The sequence below is a fragment of the Portunus trituberculatus genome, chromosome 36, assembly GCF_017591435.1.
Source record: "Portunus trituberculatus isolate SZX2019 chromosome 36, ASM1759143v1, whole genome shotgun sequence".
NCBI lineage: Eukaryota > Metazoa > Arthropoda > Malacostraca > Decapoda > Portunidae > Portunus > Portunus trituberculatus.
Genome location: NC_059290.1, coordinates 8,301,594 through 8,319,093, shown reverse-complemented (window position 1 = coordinate 8,319,093; position 17,500 = coordinate 8,301,594). Strand labels below are relative to the sequence as shown.

General features: G+C 40.3%; 1 protein-coding gene across 2 annotated transcripts in view; it reads right to left on the bottom strand.

Moving 5' to 3' along the window:
- LOC123513682 (probable cationic amino acid transporter) overlaps positions 1 to 17,500 on the bottom strand; it is an 84,221-nt gene that overhangs the window by 11,974 nt on the left and 54,747 nt on the right. For both annotated transcript variants that reach the window (XM_045271026.1, XM_045271027.1), the window contains exons 3-7: positions 13,847 to 14,077; positions 12,509 to 12,717; positions 11,808 to 11,979; positions 7,880 to 8,063; positions 6,534 to 6,658 (exon numbers count right to left, since the gene is read on the bottom strand). In XM_045271026.1, the coding sequence (XP_045126961.1) occupies positions 6,534 to 6,658; positions 7,880 to 8,063; positions 11,808 to 11,979; positions 12,509 to 12,717; positions 13,847 to 14,077 (921 nt within the window). The remainder of the gene's footprint in view (positions 1 to 6,533; positions 6,659 to 7,879; positions 8,064 to 11,807; positions 11,980 to 12,508; positions 12,718 to 13,846; positions 14,078 to 17,500) is intronic.

The window sequence follows — 17,500 nt, the reverse complement described above, 5'->3', positions numbered from 1 at the left end:
CCTTAACTCCCACAGCCCCGCCAGGTGAGTGGGCGGCTTCCACACACCTGTTGAGCGCGCCCCTGTCTGCGTCACTACTCTAATGGCGTCACATTAAGTAGTGATTACTTTCCTGACTCGTTGTGGGAGGCACGCAAAGTCAGACTGAAGAGCGAGACATGAAAGAGGCGTTCCTGCCATCTAGTGGTGATGTGTGCAACTATTAAAGGGAACAGTGTCCTCTATTGGTAAAATTTATACTAATTCAGCGGCCACAGTGCTGCTCTCTTGCGGCTGCTGTTTGAACCAAGAATGTGTTCCTTTTTAGTTAGTTTTTAATCAACCTTGTTTCAGTTAGTTTCCATACCCGGCACACATACTTCTAGAATCATCAATTACAAAAGATTAAGTTATGCTATGTTAGGTTTAGTCAAGTTAGGTTATACAACAGAATTAACTTAGTTTCCTTAACCCTTCAATACTGAGACGCATTTTTACCTTGATTTTTTAGTACGATTAAACGATTTTATTTGCATTAGAAAGGGTTAATGGAGGTCAGAAGATTAATGGCCAGTGTCTTTACTATTTCAATCCCCCACATAAGTATCTGAAGCTGTATAAAATCACCAAATAATAAGCAGAATGAATATGAAAACGCAGCATGATACTGAAGGGGTTAAATTACCAAATACACACACACACACACACACACACACACACACACACACACACACAGGCCTAGAAACGTCAATAACAACAAAAGATTAAGTTAAATTATGTTGTGTTATGTTAGGTTAGGTTTGATTAGGTTAGGTTATAGGACAGAATCTACTTGGTATTCTTCCGTTTACATTTACAACAAACACACTCTTACAAACATCAATAACAACAAAAGATTAAGTTAAAATTACGTTATGTTATGTTAGGTTGAGTTAGGTTGAGTTAGGTTAAGTTATAGGACAGAATCAACTTAGTTTTCTTAAGTTTCCATATACAACACACACTCCTACAAACGTCAATAATAACAACAAAAAAGGTCAAGTCAAGGTAAGTTAGAAGAGACTCAACATAACCTAACTAGTCTAACTTAAACCTGGGGAAACTAACAGAATCAACTTATCTACCTCAAATTTCCATAAACAACTCACACACACACACACACACACACTCTTATGGCCGTACTCTAAAACACTTCAGCGCCGCACTCACACTATTTCAAAAAGCTCTTACAAATATAACACGTTCTTTTACAGCTTATCTACAATTTTAAATGACAGACTAACATGACTTTTGCATTGTTAAAAAGAGAAACAGTCTTGAGATTTCGGCTAATCATATTTTTGGCCTTTGAAAACAGTCGTGCATGGTGAGAGAGCAAAGCGTTTCTGAATACACGTCTAATCTCTTCATTTTCGTTACTATTTGGCTATTCTATACAGCTTCAGAAACACACGTTGGGATCAGAATAATAAAGACTCTGGCAATTAATCTTCTGACCTCTATAGACCTTTCCTTACGTCAATAAAATGATCTAATGGTACACAAAACAAGTGGGAAAAAATGCGTCCCAGTACTGACGGGATTAATCTCTTCAGTACCAGGACGCGTTTTCATATTCCTTCTAGTTACTATTCACCTATTTTGATACAACTTCAGAAACACAAGTTGGGATTAGAATAGATAAGACTGGCCATTAATCTTTTCACCTTCACGGACACTTCCTAACGCAAATAAAATCATCCAATCTTACCCCAAAATCAAGGTAGAAATGCGTCTCACTATTGAAGGGGTTAATAGACAACAACCACCCAACTTCCTGTACCGCCTCGCAATCACAGCACGCAATCAGTCTCCCACTCCCGCGCCTTCAGATATCCAGGCCGAGCGTCAATAGCCTTAATAACTCGCGGGGCGGACCAAGGCGGGAATGATAGCGGTCACGATCCTGAGGGAGGCGTTGAAGGGGTGGTGTGCGTGACGTGGGAATATGACTTAGGTTGTAATGAAGTCTAATTATATACATCATTACACGCATGACTGAGGGAGGGAGCAGAGGAGAGACTGACTGAGAAGGAGGGATGAAGGAAACGGAGGGAAGAAATGAGAGAACATGGAAAACACGAATGAAGGAATAGGGAGAGGAGAGAGTAAAAAGGGAGGGAAAGCAGTGATACAATAAAAGGAGGAAAAGAGAGAACGAAAGAAAGGAAAAAGAGAGGAAAAAGGAGAGAGGATGGACAACACGAGGAAAGGAAAGAGATAAAGGAAGGAAAAGTGAAATAAAGAAATGAGAGAGAATGGAAAACAAGAATGAAGGATTGGGAAAAGGATAGAGTAAAAAGGGAGGCAAAGAAGAAAGAACAAAGAAGAAAAGAGAAAGAATCGAAAGAAAGGCGAGAAGAAGGAAGAAAGGAGAGAGGATGAAAAAAGAAAATTGGAAAGGAGAGAGATAAAGGGAGGGAAAAAGAAGTAAAAGCCAAGAAAAGGAAGAATGGAGGGACAGAAAAGGAGGAAGAAAGAAAGGGAAGAAAGAAATGGGAGAGGATGGAAAATAAGAATGAAGGAATAAGGAAAGATGAAAGCAAAAAGAGAGGGAAAAATAATTGAAATACGAAAAAAATTAGGAATAGAGGAGGGACGAAAGAAAGAAGAGAAGAAAGAAGAAGAAATGAGAGAGGATAGGAAACAAGAGTGAAGGAAAGAGGGAAGGAGACACAAAGAAGGAAGGAGAGGAGGAAAAAGAGAAGTGAGAGACAAGAAGAAAAGGGAGAATAAAGATGGAATAGAGAAAGAAAGACTGACTGAGAAGGAAGAATGAAGGAAATGAGTAAGAAAAGGAGAGAGGATAAAAAAACACGAATGAAGGAATGAGGAAAGGAGGGAGAAAATATGGAGGAAATGAGGAAAATGAAGTGAGACAAAGAGAAGGAAGTATACAGAAGGAATAAAGAAAGGCTACATAAGAAAGAGTGTGAGAAAGGAAGAAGAGGAAGCAAGAGAAGAAGAAAGGAGAGGAAAAGAAGGACAGATATGAAAATGAGAGAGAAAGAAGAAAGGGAAGAAGAAAATGAACAACAAAAAAAGAAGAAAAGAAAGATAGTGATGATGAAAATTATAAAGAAAGCGGAAAGGAAGAAGAGAGAATAAAAAAAAGAGGAAAAGAAGGACTGAGATGAAAATGAGCGAAAAAGGAGACTGGGATATAAAGAGAGTTAACAGGAGGAGAAGGAGAGGGAAAGAGAGAGGGAGAGGGAGAGGGAGAGGGAGAGGGAGAGGGAGAGGGAGAGGGAGATTCAGTGATGCGTGTGGCTGGGAGCGTGGCGATAATTATATAAAAAAAAAAAAGGAAGTGAGCTAATTTTCAATCTCAAAATTTTCTATCTCATAACAGGAACACGCTCGTCACTTAAAGAAGAACCATTTGTGTGTCTGTAAAATGTTCCTGCAAGTTGTTAAGAGTGGTGCGTAAAGAGCAGTCACCATTACTTCCTAAAACAAATGAGGACACTAAGATAACAGCAAAATAAGAAGAAAAAAGGTAAAAAAAAAAAGAAGAAAACATTAATCCATTGGTGTACACTGCCATCTGTCGGGGAGTGAGCGAAACATTCTCTTTTTGGCCTCTATCGGGAGAAAAGGAAAATACAAACACTACACTTTTTCTTTTTTTTTTTTTTTGTTGCGTTCTATCGAAAAGTGGAGTAGCCTTCATCTTTCTTTCTCTCTTATTCTCATACTCTCTTTCTCTTTCTTTTTTCCCTCAATCAGGAAATGTCAGAATACAATCTTGATTCCTCTCTATCGGGGAAAAGAGGACAAAACTTACTTTTCTCCTCCTTTATCGGGAAATTACGAGTCACTTCTTATCGGGGAGGAACGGCCTCTATCGGAAAAAAATAATCCGATGTTCCCTATCCATAAAGACGGGAAGGGCGAGTACACTGCCCTCTATCGGGAACTGGAGACACTAACAGGGAAGGGAAGACTCAGTGTGTGAGAACAGACACCTGACGAAAACACTGCCCTCTATCGGGAACTGGTAGACATTAACAGGATAAGGGAAGATACAATGTGTGAGAACAGACATTTTGAGGCGAGTACATTGCCCTCTGTTGGACACTGGAGATACTAACAAGGAAAGGAAGATAAAGCGTGTAAGAACAGACACTTAGAGGCGAGTACACTGCCCTCTGTTGGACACTGGAGATACTAACAAGAAAGGGAAGATAAAGTGTGTAATAACAGACACTTAGAAGCGAGCATACTGCCCTCTGTTGGACACTGAAGACACTAACAAGGAACGGACGGTACAGTGTGTAAAAAAAGGCATCTAAAGGCTAATACACTGCCTTCTGTTAGACAATGGAGACACTAACAAGGCAGGGAAGATAGAATGTGTAATAACAGACACTTAGAGGCGAGTACACTGCCCTCTGTTGGACACTGAAGACACTAACAAGAAAGGGAGATACAGCGTGTAAGAACAGACACCTAGAGGCAAATACACACAGGTAAAGGTACGTAAGGTCATGCATAAGACGAGCAACATGACCTATTCACTTCAAGCTTAGCGTTTTTCCTCAGTTAAGCTCTTCTGCAATCTCTTGTCGTGTTTATGTTATTTATAGAAGGCTTGTGGGTAGATGGAGGACATAAAAGGGAAGGTAAACACACAGGTCAGTTATGAATGAATCCAGTAATATGACCCATTCACTTTCAAATTAGCGTTTTCTTTCTCCTTTAATGTCTTCAGTACCAGGGCGCGTTTTCATATTCATTCTGGTTACTATTTATGTTGGGATTAGAATAATAAAGACTCTGACTATTAATCTTTTGACCTCCATAGACCCTTCCTAATGAAAATAAAATCTTCTAATCACACCCAAATATCAAGGTAAAAATGTGTCTCAGTACTGAAGTGGGTTAAACTTTCCAAAACCTACTTATCAGGTTTTTGTTGGAAGACTGTCAGTGAATGAAGGAAATGTAAGGGAAGGTCAACACACAAGTAAAGTTAAGATCAAGACGAGTAAACATCATCTATTCACTTCAAACTAATCGTCTTATTCTATCTACTTATCTTTTCCTCTGATCTATCACTTGTCAGGTTTGGCTGGTTTAGGTAGACAAAGGGTGAGGGAAGGTAAACACAAGTAAAGTTAAGAACAAGTTAACTAAACGTCATCTATTCACTTCAAGATAAGCGTTTTTCTTTTTTTTCTTTTTTTCCTTTCGATCTTAAGTCCTCGAATCTACACGCTGGAAAGGAAAGAACGATAAAAGCACACTATAAAAGACACAAGATAGATGACATGACTTTTGGCAACACTGTACACACGTTCACTACTAAACAAAAACTAAACCCCGAAAAATAGAAGAAAAAGAATGACAAAAGCAGTGAAAAGGAAGGAAATATTAAAGACACACTATTAAAGACACAAGAAAGGTAAGAGGACTTTTGGCAACACTGTGCACACTCACCGGTGAACAAGACTAGACTCCAAAACAAAAAAGAAAAAAGAAAAAAACATACAGAAAAGAAAGAAAAAGAAAAAAAAACACTGAAATAGAAAAAAAAATATAGTAAAATACCCAGGAAAGGCTAAGAAACTTTTGGTCTCCACTGTACACACTTACCAATAAACAAACTAGACCCGCCCCCCCCCTAAGAAAAAAGAAAAGAAAAAAAAAGAAAGGAAAATAAAAAAAAAACACACACTTTAAAGAAGGAAATATTAAAGGCAAACAATAAAAGATGCAAGAAAGATAACAAGTATTTTGGCAACACTGTACACACTCAATTAGAAACAAAATTAGACATAAACAAACAAACAGAAAAAAAATAACAAAACACACTGAAATGAAAAAGAGGAACAAAAAAAAAAAAACACTAAAATCCTAAATGAAAGGTGAAGAAAATTTTGGCCTCCACTGTACACACTTACCAATAAACAAAACTAGAAAATAAATAAAGAAAAAAAAAGAGAGAAGAAAACAACAGAAACACACTGAAAAGGAAGAAAATGTTAAGTACACGCAATATAAAAGACAAACACAAGAAAAGTAACAAGTCTGAAGAGTAACAAGTCTTTTTGGCAACACTGTACACATTACCCACCAATAAACAAAACTAGACACCCTAAAAAACAGAAAACAAAAACAAAACAAAACTGGAAAGGAAGGAAATATATATAAAAAAAACAACAATTATAAAAAAAAAAAAACAAGAAAGGTAACAAGACTTTTGGCCTTCACTATACACACACTCACCACTAAACAAAACTGACCCTAAAGAATAGAAAGGAAATAACAAAAATCACACTGAAATAGAAAAAGAAAAGATTAAAACCACAAAAAATACCCACGATAGATTGAAGAAACATTGATCAGGGACATTTATCAGCACTGCACACACTTACCAATGGACAGTGAGAGAGATGACAGTGAAAGAGATGACCAGTGAGAGAGAAGAACAGTGAGAGATGAACAGTGAGAGAGATTAACATAGAGAAAGATGACCAGTGAGAGAGATGAACAGCACTGCACACACTTACCAATGGACATCATCTCGACAAGGACAGTGAGTGAGATGAACATGGCAGCAAAGGCAGCGCCGAGGCCAAAGACAATCGTGGCTACTGCTGGGGTGCCCGTCACGTCCCATACATTACTTAGACTCCTGCAGGGGGCGGTGAAGCAGGAGGAGGAGGAGAGGAGGAGGAGAGGGAGAGAGAAGTAGTGTGGGAGGAAGGGTGAGAAAAAAAAGGACATACATTAGTTACCAGAGAGAGAGAGAGAGAGAGAGAGAGAGAGAGAGAGAGAGAGAGAGAGAGAGTCATTAGCCAAGACAGCTTCACCATTAATCAAAGTATCTCGATGATTAAGGAAGGAATGCTAAAATTAGTCCCAGAGAGAGAGAGAGAGAGAGAGAGAGAGAGAGTTTCATATAATTAGAGAGATAAAGAAAGCGATTAAGAGCGACAGAGAAAACGATCTCCAGAAAGAGAGAGAGAGAGAGAGAGAGAGAGAGAGAGAGAGAGAGAGAGAGAGAGAGAGAGAGAGAGAGAGACGCAGGCGAAAGGGTACATGGGGTCATCAACACACAAATAAACAACATAAAGATAAATGAATAAAAAAATTGATACAAAGTGAATGATCAAAAGGGGAAGAGAAAAGTGAGAGAGAGAGAGAGAGAGAGAGAGAGAGAGAGAGAGAGAGAGAGAGAGAGAGAGAGAGAGAGAGAGAGAGAGAGAGAGAGAAATAAGAGTTGAAGCAAAAACACAATGGAAATAATAGACAATACAAACTGGGTCGTAAAAATTCATGCAAATTGACGTACATTTTAATATGCAAGTATGAACGGAAACAATGATGATGATGATAATAACAATAATAATAAAAATAATAATAATTAGTAGTAGTAGTAATAGTAGTAGTAGTAGTAGTAGTAGTAGTAGTAACAGTTGAGGTATTATTATTATTATTATTATTATTATTATTATTATTATTATTATTAGTAGTAGTAGTAGTAGTAGTAGTAGTAGTAATAGTAGTAATAGTAGTAATTGTTGTTATTGTTGTTAGTGGTGGTGTTCAAAATAATGATAAAAATTATTCCATACATTCCACGATATAAACAAAACAAAACAAAACACACACACACACACACACACACACGATAATCACATAACTCTTACAAATGAAGACAAATTGATGTCCACACATACCTACACTCCAACATGAACACACTCACACACACACACACACACACACACACACACACACACACACACACACAAAAAACATCAATAAAACAATACCAAATACAAACACGTACTAAAGAAACAAGGACACACACACACACACACACACACACACACACACACACACACGTACGTACTTAAAAACCAGCCCGTCTTTGGCCATAGAGTAAACAATCCTGGGCAGGGAGAACATTGAGCCAAACATGGACACAGTGAGGCCAGCCAGCGCCCCTACGGCCACGAAGTTCTTGCATTTGTACGCCCCGACTTGGCCAAACACCTTCACCAGAGCAGAGTCGGCGTCCAGCTCATTATACGGCACTGGAAGGAGGTGGTGGTGGTGGTAGTAGTGGTGTTGTGAAGGGTAGTTATGGTTGTAGTAGTGGTGTTGGTGGTGGTGGTAGTGGTGGTAGTGGTGGTGCTATTATGATGCTAGGACGAGTAGTTGCTGTTGTGATTGTCGTAATGGTTGTAGTAGTAGTGGTGGTGTTGGCAGTAGTGTTGGTAGTGTAGTGGTAGAAGAAGTGGTGGTATTGGGGGGTTGTGGTGGTAATGGTGGTGGTGGTAAAGATAGTTTGGTAGTGGTACTGGTAGTGGTGGTGGTGGTGTGATGTAAGGACGAGTGGTTGAAGTGATTGTTGTAGTAGTGGTAGAAGTAGTGGTAGTGGTGGTGGTGGTGGTGGTGATTTCTGCATTCAACAGTTTGCATAGCTGCAGTATATATATGTGAACACTTCAAAATGTCACCACTATTGACTCCCTGACTCACTCACTCACCAGGTACACATACAGCCACCTTGACATCTTCAGTACCATGACAAGTTTTCATATTAATTCTGCTTACTGTTTGGTTGTTTTATTCAGCGCCAGAGACATATGTTGGGATTAGAATAGTGAAGAGCGTGGCCATTAATCTTCTGACCTCCATAGACCCTTCCTAATGTCAATAAAATCGTCTTATCACACCCATAACTCATAGTAAACACGCGTCCTAGTAGTGAAAGGGTTAGCATTCTCTTCTCTTTACTGTACACTTATCAGTCCTAACCTAACCTAACTGACTTCACTAAAACTAACAAACAAATCAACCGGACTCAAATACTAACAGGCATCTAATTTCTAACTTATACTTTGAATCCTGGCTAAAGAAAAAAGAAAAAAAAAAACAGCGCTAACGAAACTCTACTAAACTTAATGATAACAAGTAAATTAACCAAAGATAACTAATTAACATGTCACTAAACTAACTTCTTATATATAACTAATCTATAAGTATAACCTCTTATATATAACTAATCTAATAATAATCTAGAATATGTATCTAAGGTTCCTATTTTAAAACACTTCCACGACTCACTTCCACTATTAGAAAAGGTGGTACACGAGTTTCTCAGGGTGTCTTAATGGCTGTAGTGACAAATTAATATGATTTCTGCGTTATTAAAAGGAACTACTCTCTTTAGAACCCGCCCAGTCATTTCTGTGGCCTTAGGAAATAGTTGTGGTGAGAGAGTAAAATGCTTCTGAATACGACCCTAACACCAAATACGTAACTGATCACTAACTTCTAATATATAAATAATCTTCAACTGACTCTAACTGTTCCCTTCGTGACACTTGGCTTGCATTCACAGCGCCACTTGGGTGCGAGTGAGTGCCTGAGTGGGTGCTGCAGGCGGTGAGGACTCGTGGAGGAGGTCTGGGGCTGAAACTCGCTAAGGACTCCGTTTCAATGTGTCATCTGGTGAGGCAACTATTATTCTTGCTCTCCCCAGCGCTCAGATACTTCAAATACCGTCCGAGCGATTGATAGACTCTCTCTCCATAATGTGTAAGGTAAAAGAGAAGAGAGCAAAAAATGTCTTTCTTTTCTGGTAGTTTAGAGCAGTCGTCCTCGCTCCAGGTGTCTCCAGGTCTCCTCTTACTTCTCTCCCCAGTACTCAGATACTTCAAATACCGTATGAGCGATTGATAGACTCTCCATAATGTGTAAGATTTTTTTTCTTAAGCAAAAGGGGAAGCCAGCCAAGGGCAACAAAAGATAAAAAAAAAAGACCCACTTGAATGCCAGTTCCCTTAAATATCAAGAAAAGAGCAAGGTAAAAGGAACGATATAAAAAATATCTTCCTTTTCTGGTACTTTAGCGCAGTCGTCCTCGCTCCAGGGGTCGTATTGCCAAACACTTCAGTGCTTCACCTCCACTATTTCAAAAGGCTTTATTTAAATTTACGCGGTTTTTTAAGGTGTTTTTATGGCTCTAGAGGCAGATTGACAAGATCGAAAACCCCGCTGATCATCTCTGTGGCCTTGGAAATAATCATGGTGATAGAGCAGAGCGTTTCTGAATTTGAACCCAGGTGTTTCAAATAGGTTGTTGTTGTTGTATTTCACTTCTAAAAGGATCACCGTCAAGACACGTCAAGGAGAAACAAAAATCGTAAATCCATGGCATAAATCTCCTCTCAGACCAGCGTGTGACTAATGACTTCCCCGGGTCACATAACTCGCCCACTCAAGCAGCCCGGGGTGGGGGTGGGGGGGAGCCACGTATTCTCAACCCTTTGCTTCCCCACCATCATCATTTTCAAGCCCCACAGAGATGATTACCTGGGTTTTCAAGCGTGTTCCTCCTGTTAATAGTATAGAAATCTTATTAACTCCCTCAATACTGGGACGCATTTTTACCTTGAGATTTGTGTACGATTAGAGCATTTAACTGACATTATGAAAGGTCTATGGAGGTCAGAAGATTAATAGCCACAGTCTTCGCTATTTCAATCCCCTACATGAGTTTCTGAAGCTTGATAAAATCACCAAATAGTAGTAAGCAGAATGAATATGGAAACGCGTCATGGTAGTGAAGAGTTAATCTGTCACAAGAATCTCAGAATAAGCCTGTAATTTCAATCTTTTGTTTTTTCCACCATCACTATTTTCAAGCCCCACAGAGATGATTGCCTGGGTTCTCAAGCGCGTTTCTCATGTTAATAGTGGAAAAATCACGTTAATCTTTCAATAGAGTCTCAGAATATGCAAGTATTTTCAACCACTTTACTCTCTCATCACTATTTTCAAGCCCTACATAGATGATTACCTGAGTTCTCAAGCGTGTTTCTCAGGTTAATTGTATAGAAATCACGTTAATCTGTCACAAGAATCTCAGAATGTGCGCGTATTTTCAACCACTTTACCCTCTCATCATCACTATTTACAAGCCTACAGAGATGATGTAATACCTGGGTTCTCAAGCTTATTTCTCATGTTCGTAGTATAAAAATATTATTAATCTGTCACTAGAATCTCAGGATAAGTCTGTATTTTCAACCCCTTTGCTTCCCCACCATCACTATTTTCAATCCCACAGAGATGATTACCTGGGTTCTCAAGCGTGTTTCTCATGTTCGTAGTATAAAAATATAGTTAATTTGTTACTACAGTCATAAAAACACCCTTAGAAACTCAACGTAACTTCAGCCAGAGTCTTTTGGAAGTAATGTAGGTGCGACGCGAAAGTGTTTCATATTATGTTCGTATTCTGAAACGCTTTGCTCTCTCACCGCGACTGTTTTCAAAGGCTACAGAGAAGAATATCCGGGTTTTCAATAGTATTTCTATAGTTAATAACAAATAAACATAATTAATTTATCAATAAAGCCATAAAAAACACGGGATGGAATATCATACTATCGTGAATAAGAACACTCTTAAAAATTCTCGCAACTTCAACTAGACCCTCTATGGAAGTAGTGAAGATGGAGAGCAAAAGTGTTTCAGAGTAAGCTTAGCCGCGGTGGTATTCGTAAGCTAAAGCTCGTAGGTACTCTCAAACACTTCTGTGCTTCACATTTAAATTCACACGAGTTTTTTTAAGAGTTTCTTTTTACGGTCCTAGATGCAGATTAACAAAATTCCTACATTATCAACTGAAGAAACACTTGAAAACCCGCTAATTACCTCTGTGGGCTTCAAAAATAGTCGCGGTGAGAGAACAAAGCGTTTCTGAACACGGACCTTAGTGTGAAGCATTAAAACAGAGACGAAGCACTGCAGTCACTCGGTCTTACCCATGAGAGTGATGACTGCCGAGGAGCTGACGTAGGCGATGAGAATGATGACCAGGGAGTAGACTATAGAGTAAGGGATGGATTTTCTCGCGTTGATCGCCTCCTCCCCCGTGGTGGCTATGATGTCGAAACCAATGAAGGCGTAGAAGCAGGTAGCCGCGCCCGTCAGCACCTGTGGGCGTAACGGTGGGTGTGGGCGTATGTTAGTGGTGTTAATAATGACAGAAGTGATGATAGATTGGTTAGTAGTAGTGAGGAAAGTGGTGTTAGTTATGTTAGCTGGAAAATATGGTTATGATGCGTTTTTTCCCTCTTCCTAGGTCTCTCTCTCTCTCTCTCTCTCTCTCTCTCTCTCTCTCTCTCTCTCTCTCTCTCTCTCTCTCTCTCTCTCTCTCTCCGAGTCACATCGCCACATGAGTTATGAGGTGAGCGAAGTGTGAGGTGAAGTGCCTTTACATGTTAGTCGAAGAAGAGATATAGCTCTCTCTCTCTCTCTCTCTCTCTCTCTCTCTCTCTCTCTCTCTCTCTCTTACATCCATTACAGCACACTGCCATCCATTCTTCCACTACATTTTTACCGTATATCTCATCACTTGCAATCCTTTCATATTCCACTCCACTCTTACTCATCCTCACCCTCCCCTTGGTGCTGTATCATCCTTCCACCCACCCACCCACCAACCCATCCCTGGCGCACCTACCCCAGACCACCCCATCGGCAGGAACCCTCCATTCTGCGTCCAATTGGTTGAGTCAGCGTAGAAAAAGCCAGCGATCATAATGAAGACCCAAACGACGAAGTTGACAACGTTTAGGGCGTTGTTGAAAATGACGGACTTGCGCACCCCGGCCACCAGCACCCCGCCCATCAACACCGTCAGGAAGAATGCCAGCAGGTCCGGTGGTTCTCCTGAAGGTGTGAAAGAAGAAGATGGTGAGGAATGTGGTTTTGAAAGTCAGGTTTGTTTCATCTATGTTTTTAGTTTTTTTTTTTTAAGCTTTGTTTTGAAAATATTGTTTTGTTTTTTGTGAGTTTTATTAGTAGATTTCTCACTAGACTTGTTTGTTTAGAGTTTTTCCTTACGAGTTTTGTGTTAGAGAATGACTTAACCGTGGTGTGGAAGATTTAAGAGGAGGATGAAGAGAAAGAAAGAAAATCTATGACTTGTAAGTATGGACACACACACACACACACACACACACACACACACACACACACACACACACACACACACACACACCGCGTAGTGTAGTGGTTAGCACGCTCGACTCACAATCGAGAGGGCCGGGTTCGAGTCCCAGTAAGCGGCGAGGCAAATGGGCAAGCCTCTTAATGTGTAGCCCCTGTTCACCTAGCAGTAAATAGGTACGGGATGTAACTCGAGGGGTTGTGGCCTCGCTTTCCCGGTGTGTGTTGTGTGTTTATGTGGTCTCAGTCCTACCCGAAGATCGGTCTATGAGCTCTGAGCTCGCTCGGTAATGGTGAAGACTGGCTGGGTGACCAGCAGGCGACCGAGGTGAATTACACACACACACACACACACACACACACACACACACACACACACACTAATCCCTTTCCTTTATTCAAATATCCTCCTTTCCCCTCTGTCTCTTTGATTTAGCACCTTTTTCCCTTTCCTTTCCCTTCTTTCCCTCCTCCTCCTCCTCCTCCTCCTCCTCCTCCTCCTCTACCACCACCACAACCACCTCTCGTTATACGTAGATCAACAGGTCTTTTGGTATCTTTTTTGTAGTTATGTAATCCTCCTCCTCCTCCTCCTCCTTCTCTTACCTTCCCTTTTTCCTCTTTATACGCTCTTCTTCCCTTTATCTTCCTCCTTTACCTCTGCTACTTCTACTCGCCTCTTCCTCCTCCTCCTCCTCCCCATTTACTTGTCCCTTTCACAACACTTCCCTTCAAAGGACCTTCACTTTCCCTATCTAATCCCCCTCCATGGAAGCATGTACTGAATCCCTTGACACGCACACACGCACACACCAGCACCTTCACACTCCCCCCGGACACTCCCACCTACCGAATAGAGTCCCGAAGGAGTTCCGCATGGTGTCGGAGATGGCACCGTTGAAGATGGCATCGAAGCAGGCACTGAGGGCACAAGCACACGCCGAGGTGCCTATCAGCTCCTCCAGCACCATGTTCCATCCGATTATAAAGGCCATCAGCTCACCCACCGTCACGTAGCTGTACACGTAAGCCCCGCCAGAAGTGTTGGGCACGCGGACACCAAACTCAGCATAGCACACTCCTGTAGGTGAAAAAAAGAGAGGGTTTAAAAATACAGTGTACGTTGGTTGTTTTTCTATGTAAGAGGGGAAATCTGGCCGAGGGCAACAAACGCGATTAAACAATAATGCCCACGTAAATGCCAGTCCCCGAGCAGGTCCGAGAGAGTAAGAGAGATTCAGACTTAATTACTGTCGGGGAAAAGAGAAAACTGTTTCCATGGAATATGAATGAATATATATATATATATATATATATATATATATATATATATATATATATATATATATATATATATATATATATATATATATATAATATAACTTCTGTACTTAAGAACCTGTTAGTACCGTCTACCGCCCATGTATTTTCTTTTTTCTCCATTATGGCCGTTTCACACCGGAGACAACGCACACGGCGCCCGAGACGCGAAGCTGCGTGGCTTAAAATCGCCTCAGCGTATTTCCCGATGCGAAACTTTGGGACACATGGCAGCCACACTGCCCGCACCGAGTCCAAGATCGCCGGGCAGGCGATTTTTCTGGCCATAGCATTGATGGGTCATGCCCCTTGGGACTACCGCCTTTGTGCTTTCGTCTCCAGAGGCATACACCTTTTTATGACCGCACTATCCAGACTTCTCAACTCTCCCTCACTCACTCACTGTCCTTCGCCGTGAACTGATGGATTTCCTGTAGTTGGTGCCTTGCTTCTTAGTATTTTGTTCATTGAATGATAGAACTTCAGAGAACTGAGTTGGAGTCAGTCTGAAATACAGTCCAAATTTCCCTCATCCATTTCTAACTCTTAAATAAGATGATGATACTCACCACATTCCACTCGCTTCATATTTGCTTGATATACTCAATTCCTTTTCCTCTTATTATTCAAGACCAAAAATAACATTAATAATTCCTCTTCTTCCACCTCCTCCTCCACGTCAAGAACTGTGAAGTCAACCAGTCTCCACCGTAGACAATGTCTCGCCAAGCATCGCGCCCGGTGTGAACAGATCCATAGCAACCAAAGTCAGCCCGACTCTTGTGCGTCGTCTCCTGTGTGAAACGGCCTTTACTCTCTTCCTCGCAGCGTCTTCACACCGGCAATTTGTAATAACCATATATAGTCGCCCCGAACAAGCACCGGAAAAACAACTTCCTGCCATGATCACCGATGTGTATAGGTGTTCCTGTCTTGCTATGCCTCAAGTCCACAGTGTGTGATGATTTTTCGTTATTAACTCAAGTTTTCAAAAACTTTATTAAAGAAAACACCATGACTGGATAAAAAAAAAATAATTAGTTACGAAAATTTTCTTTCTTATTTATCTTTTTGGAAATTCAATAATTTTATTAATAAATAATATACAAATATGTCCTAAAATGCTAAAATGATTTCAATATTATCTATAAATTTTATAAGAAAATTAAAAACTATTTAAAACTAAAATAATAATTATCATCGATGTTTTAGAAATATTAAATAAAGTAGATTTTTTCTCTTATGTTATAAAATTTTGTTTTAGTTACCCTTTGAAATAAAGCATGTGATCTTCCATTTCCTTTCCTTCATGCACTCATGCGCGCGTTCTCTCTGTCTCTCTCTCTCTCTCTCTCTCTCTCTCTCTCTCTCTCTCTCTCTCTCTCTCTCATGAGGCCTGGGATGTAGAGAGAGATCAACAGAAGACTATTGTTAGGGCGGGTTCACACGTGCCAATTTACGAATGAAATTGTAAGTCGGTATGATGCCTAGCGACTGGAAAAAACAGTCGCGAAACAAAACCAACATGTTGCTTTCGTGCACTGTTCAGTCGATTTGAGACTTTCTTTACGTTGTGACGTCACAGAGGAAGCTTTGAAAGTGTTGTCTCGAGGTGAAGAGATATCAAAGTTGGTGAAGGAAAAGAACACACCTGGGACTCCAGAAATGAATTATACATTAATAAAAAGCTTGCACAAATCGTCGTTCGACGAAACTGTTGCCACTCTCCAAGATGTGTTTCCCTCAATGCAGAGTGTTGTTGGAGGTGAAGAGTGAAGACTTGTCAGGATTTAATTTGATCGCAATTATGCATAGTCTTCTTAAGATTAGTGTGTGGCAGACACTCCTTTCTTTCCTTCTACTTAGCCAGGGACGTATTCACAAGCATTTTCTTTTCTGTTGACTCTTCCGGTACGCCAAAAGAAGAGCAACCACCGCTTCAGCATCGTCACTGGAGGAAGACATCTTGGCGGGGAGCTGTTTGTTTACATTCACTTCCCGCTAAGGCGCCAACTAGTCGATACTTTCCACTCGCTATGTGTGACATTTTTCGACTAAAATGGCTTAGTCGATACTTATAGCGACTTACAATTTCAGTCGCAAATTGGCACGTGTGAACCCGCCTTAAGACTGGGAACTCTTCCTTCAAGGTCAGGGAACAGGAGGCTAGCTCTCGGAAGAGGTTTGCACTCGGCCTGGCTTCTCTGATCCTCTGTGTTCTCCCTCAAGACTGCTTTCAGAGGCCACAAATGATAAGCCTGCCTCACTTATTCTCATCGACGTTTGTTTTCCCATAGAATGCTCATCACCCTTGCTAAGCTCTCACTAGAACCATGCAAATACTATCGATAATCCTAAGAAATCCAGTAATTAAGCATATTGAAAAGTCAGAATCTTCGTTAATCTGTCACTAGATACATAAACATCCGCGAAAACCAGAATGAGTAACGAATCCATGTTAGATTACCACTGGAGTCATGAACACACCCTCTAAAAATTCCTAGGTACATTTCCGATATAAACAACCTTAATTAGTCATGAAACCACGTACCATGACGCGTTTTCATATTGATTCTGTTTACTATTTGGTGATTTTACACATCTTCAGAAATTTATGTGGGAATTGAAATAGTGAAAACTGTGGCTATCAATCTTCTCACCTCCATAGACCCTTCCTAATTCAACTAAAATCGTCTAGTCACACCCAGATATTAAGGTAAAAATGCGTCTCAGTATCGAAGGAGTTAAAGACAGCAAAAACATAACATTCCACGTTTTTTAAAAGCAGGTTTCGTTATAGATGCATTCCTTTTGTGTATTTTGTTATATAAACAGTGCATGCGGCCACTTTTACTGCGGTACAAGCAAGAATACTGAAATCTAAAGAATTATACATATTATCTCAATTTTCTAGAATTTAGAAACAAAATGCTATTAACTTGTACTTAAAATTGCAATCAAAACAAAAGAAAAAAGAATCATGTCTTTGTTTCTATAATTTAATCCATTTACATTTTCTTTACCTCTACCTCCAACCATTCTCCTTGCAAAGAAAACGACCTCAACCCTGAACAACTGCAGCGTTTTGGTTTTGACAGGTGACAGGGTGAGGTTGATCAGTGCAGCGGTGAACGGGTGGTGGTGGCACTTCACTCTCGGTACTCCTCCTCTCAACAACACCGCT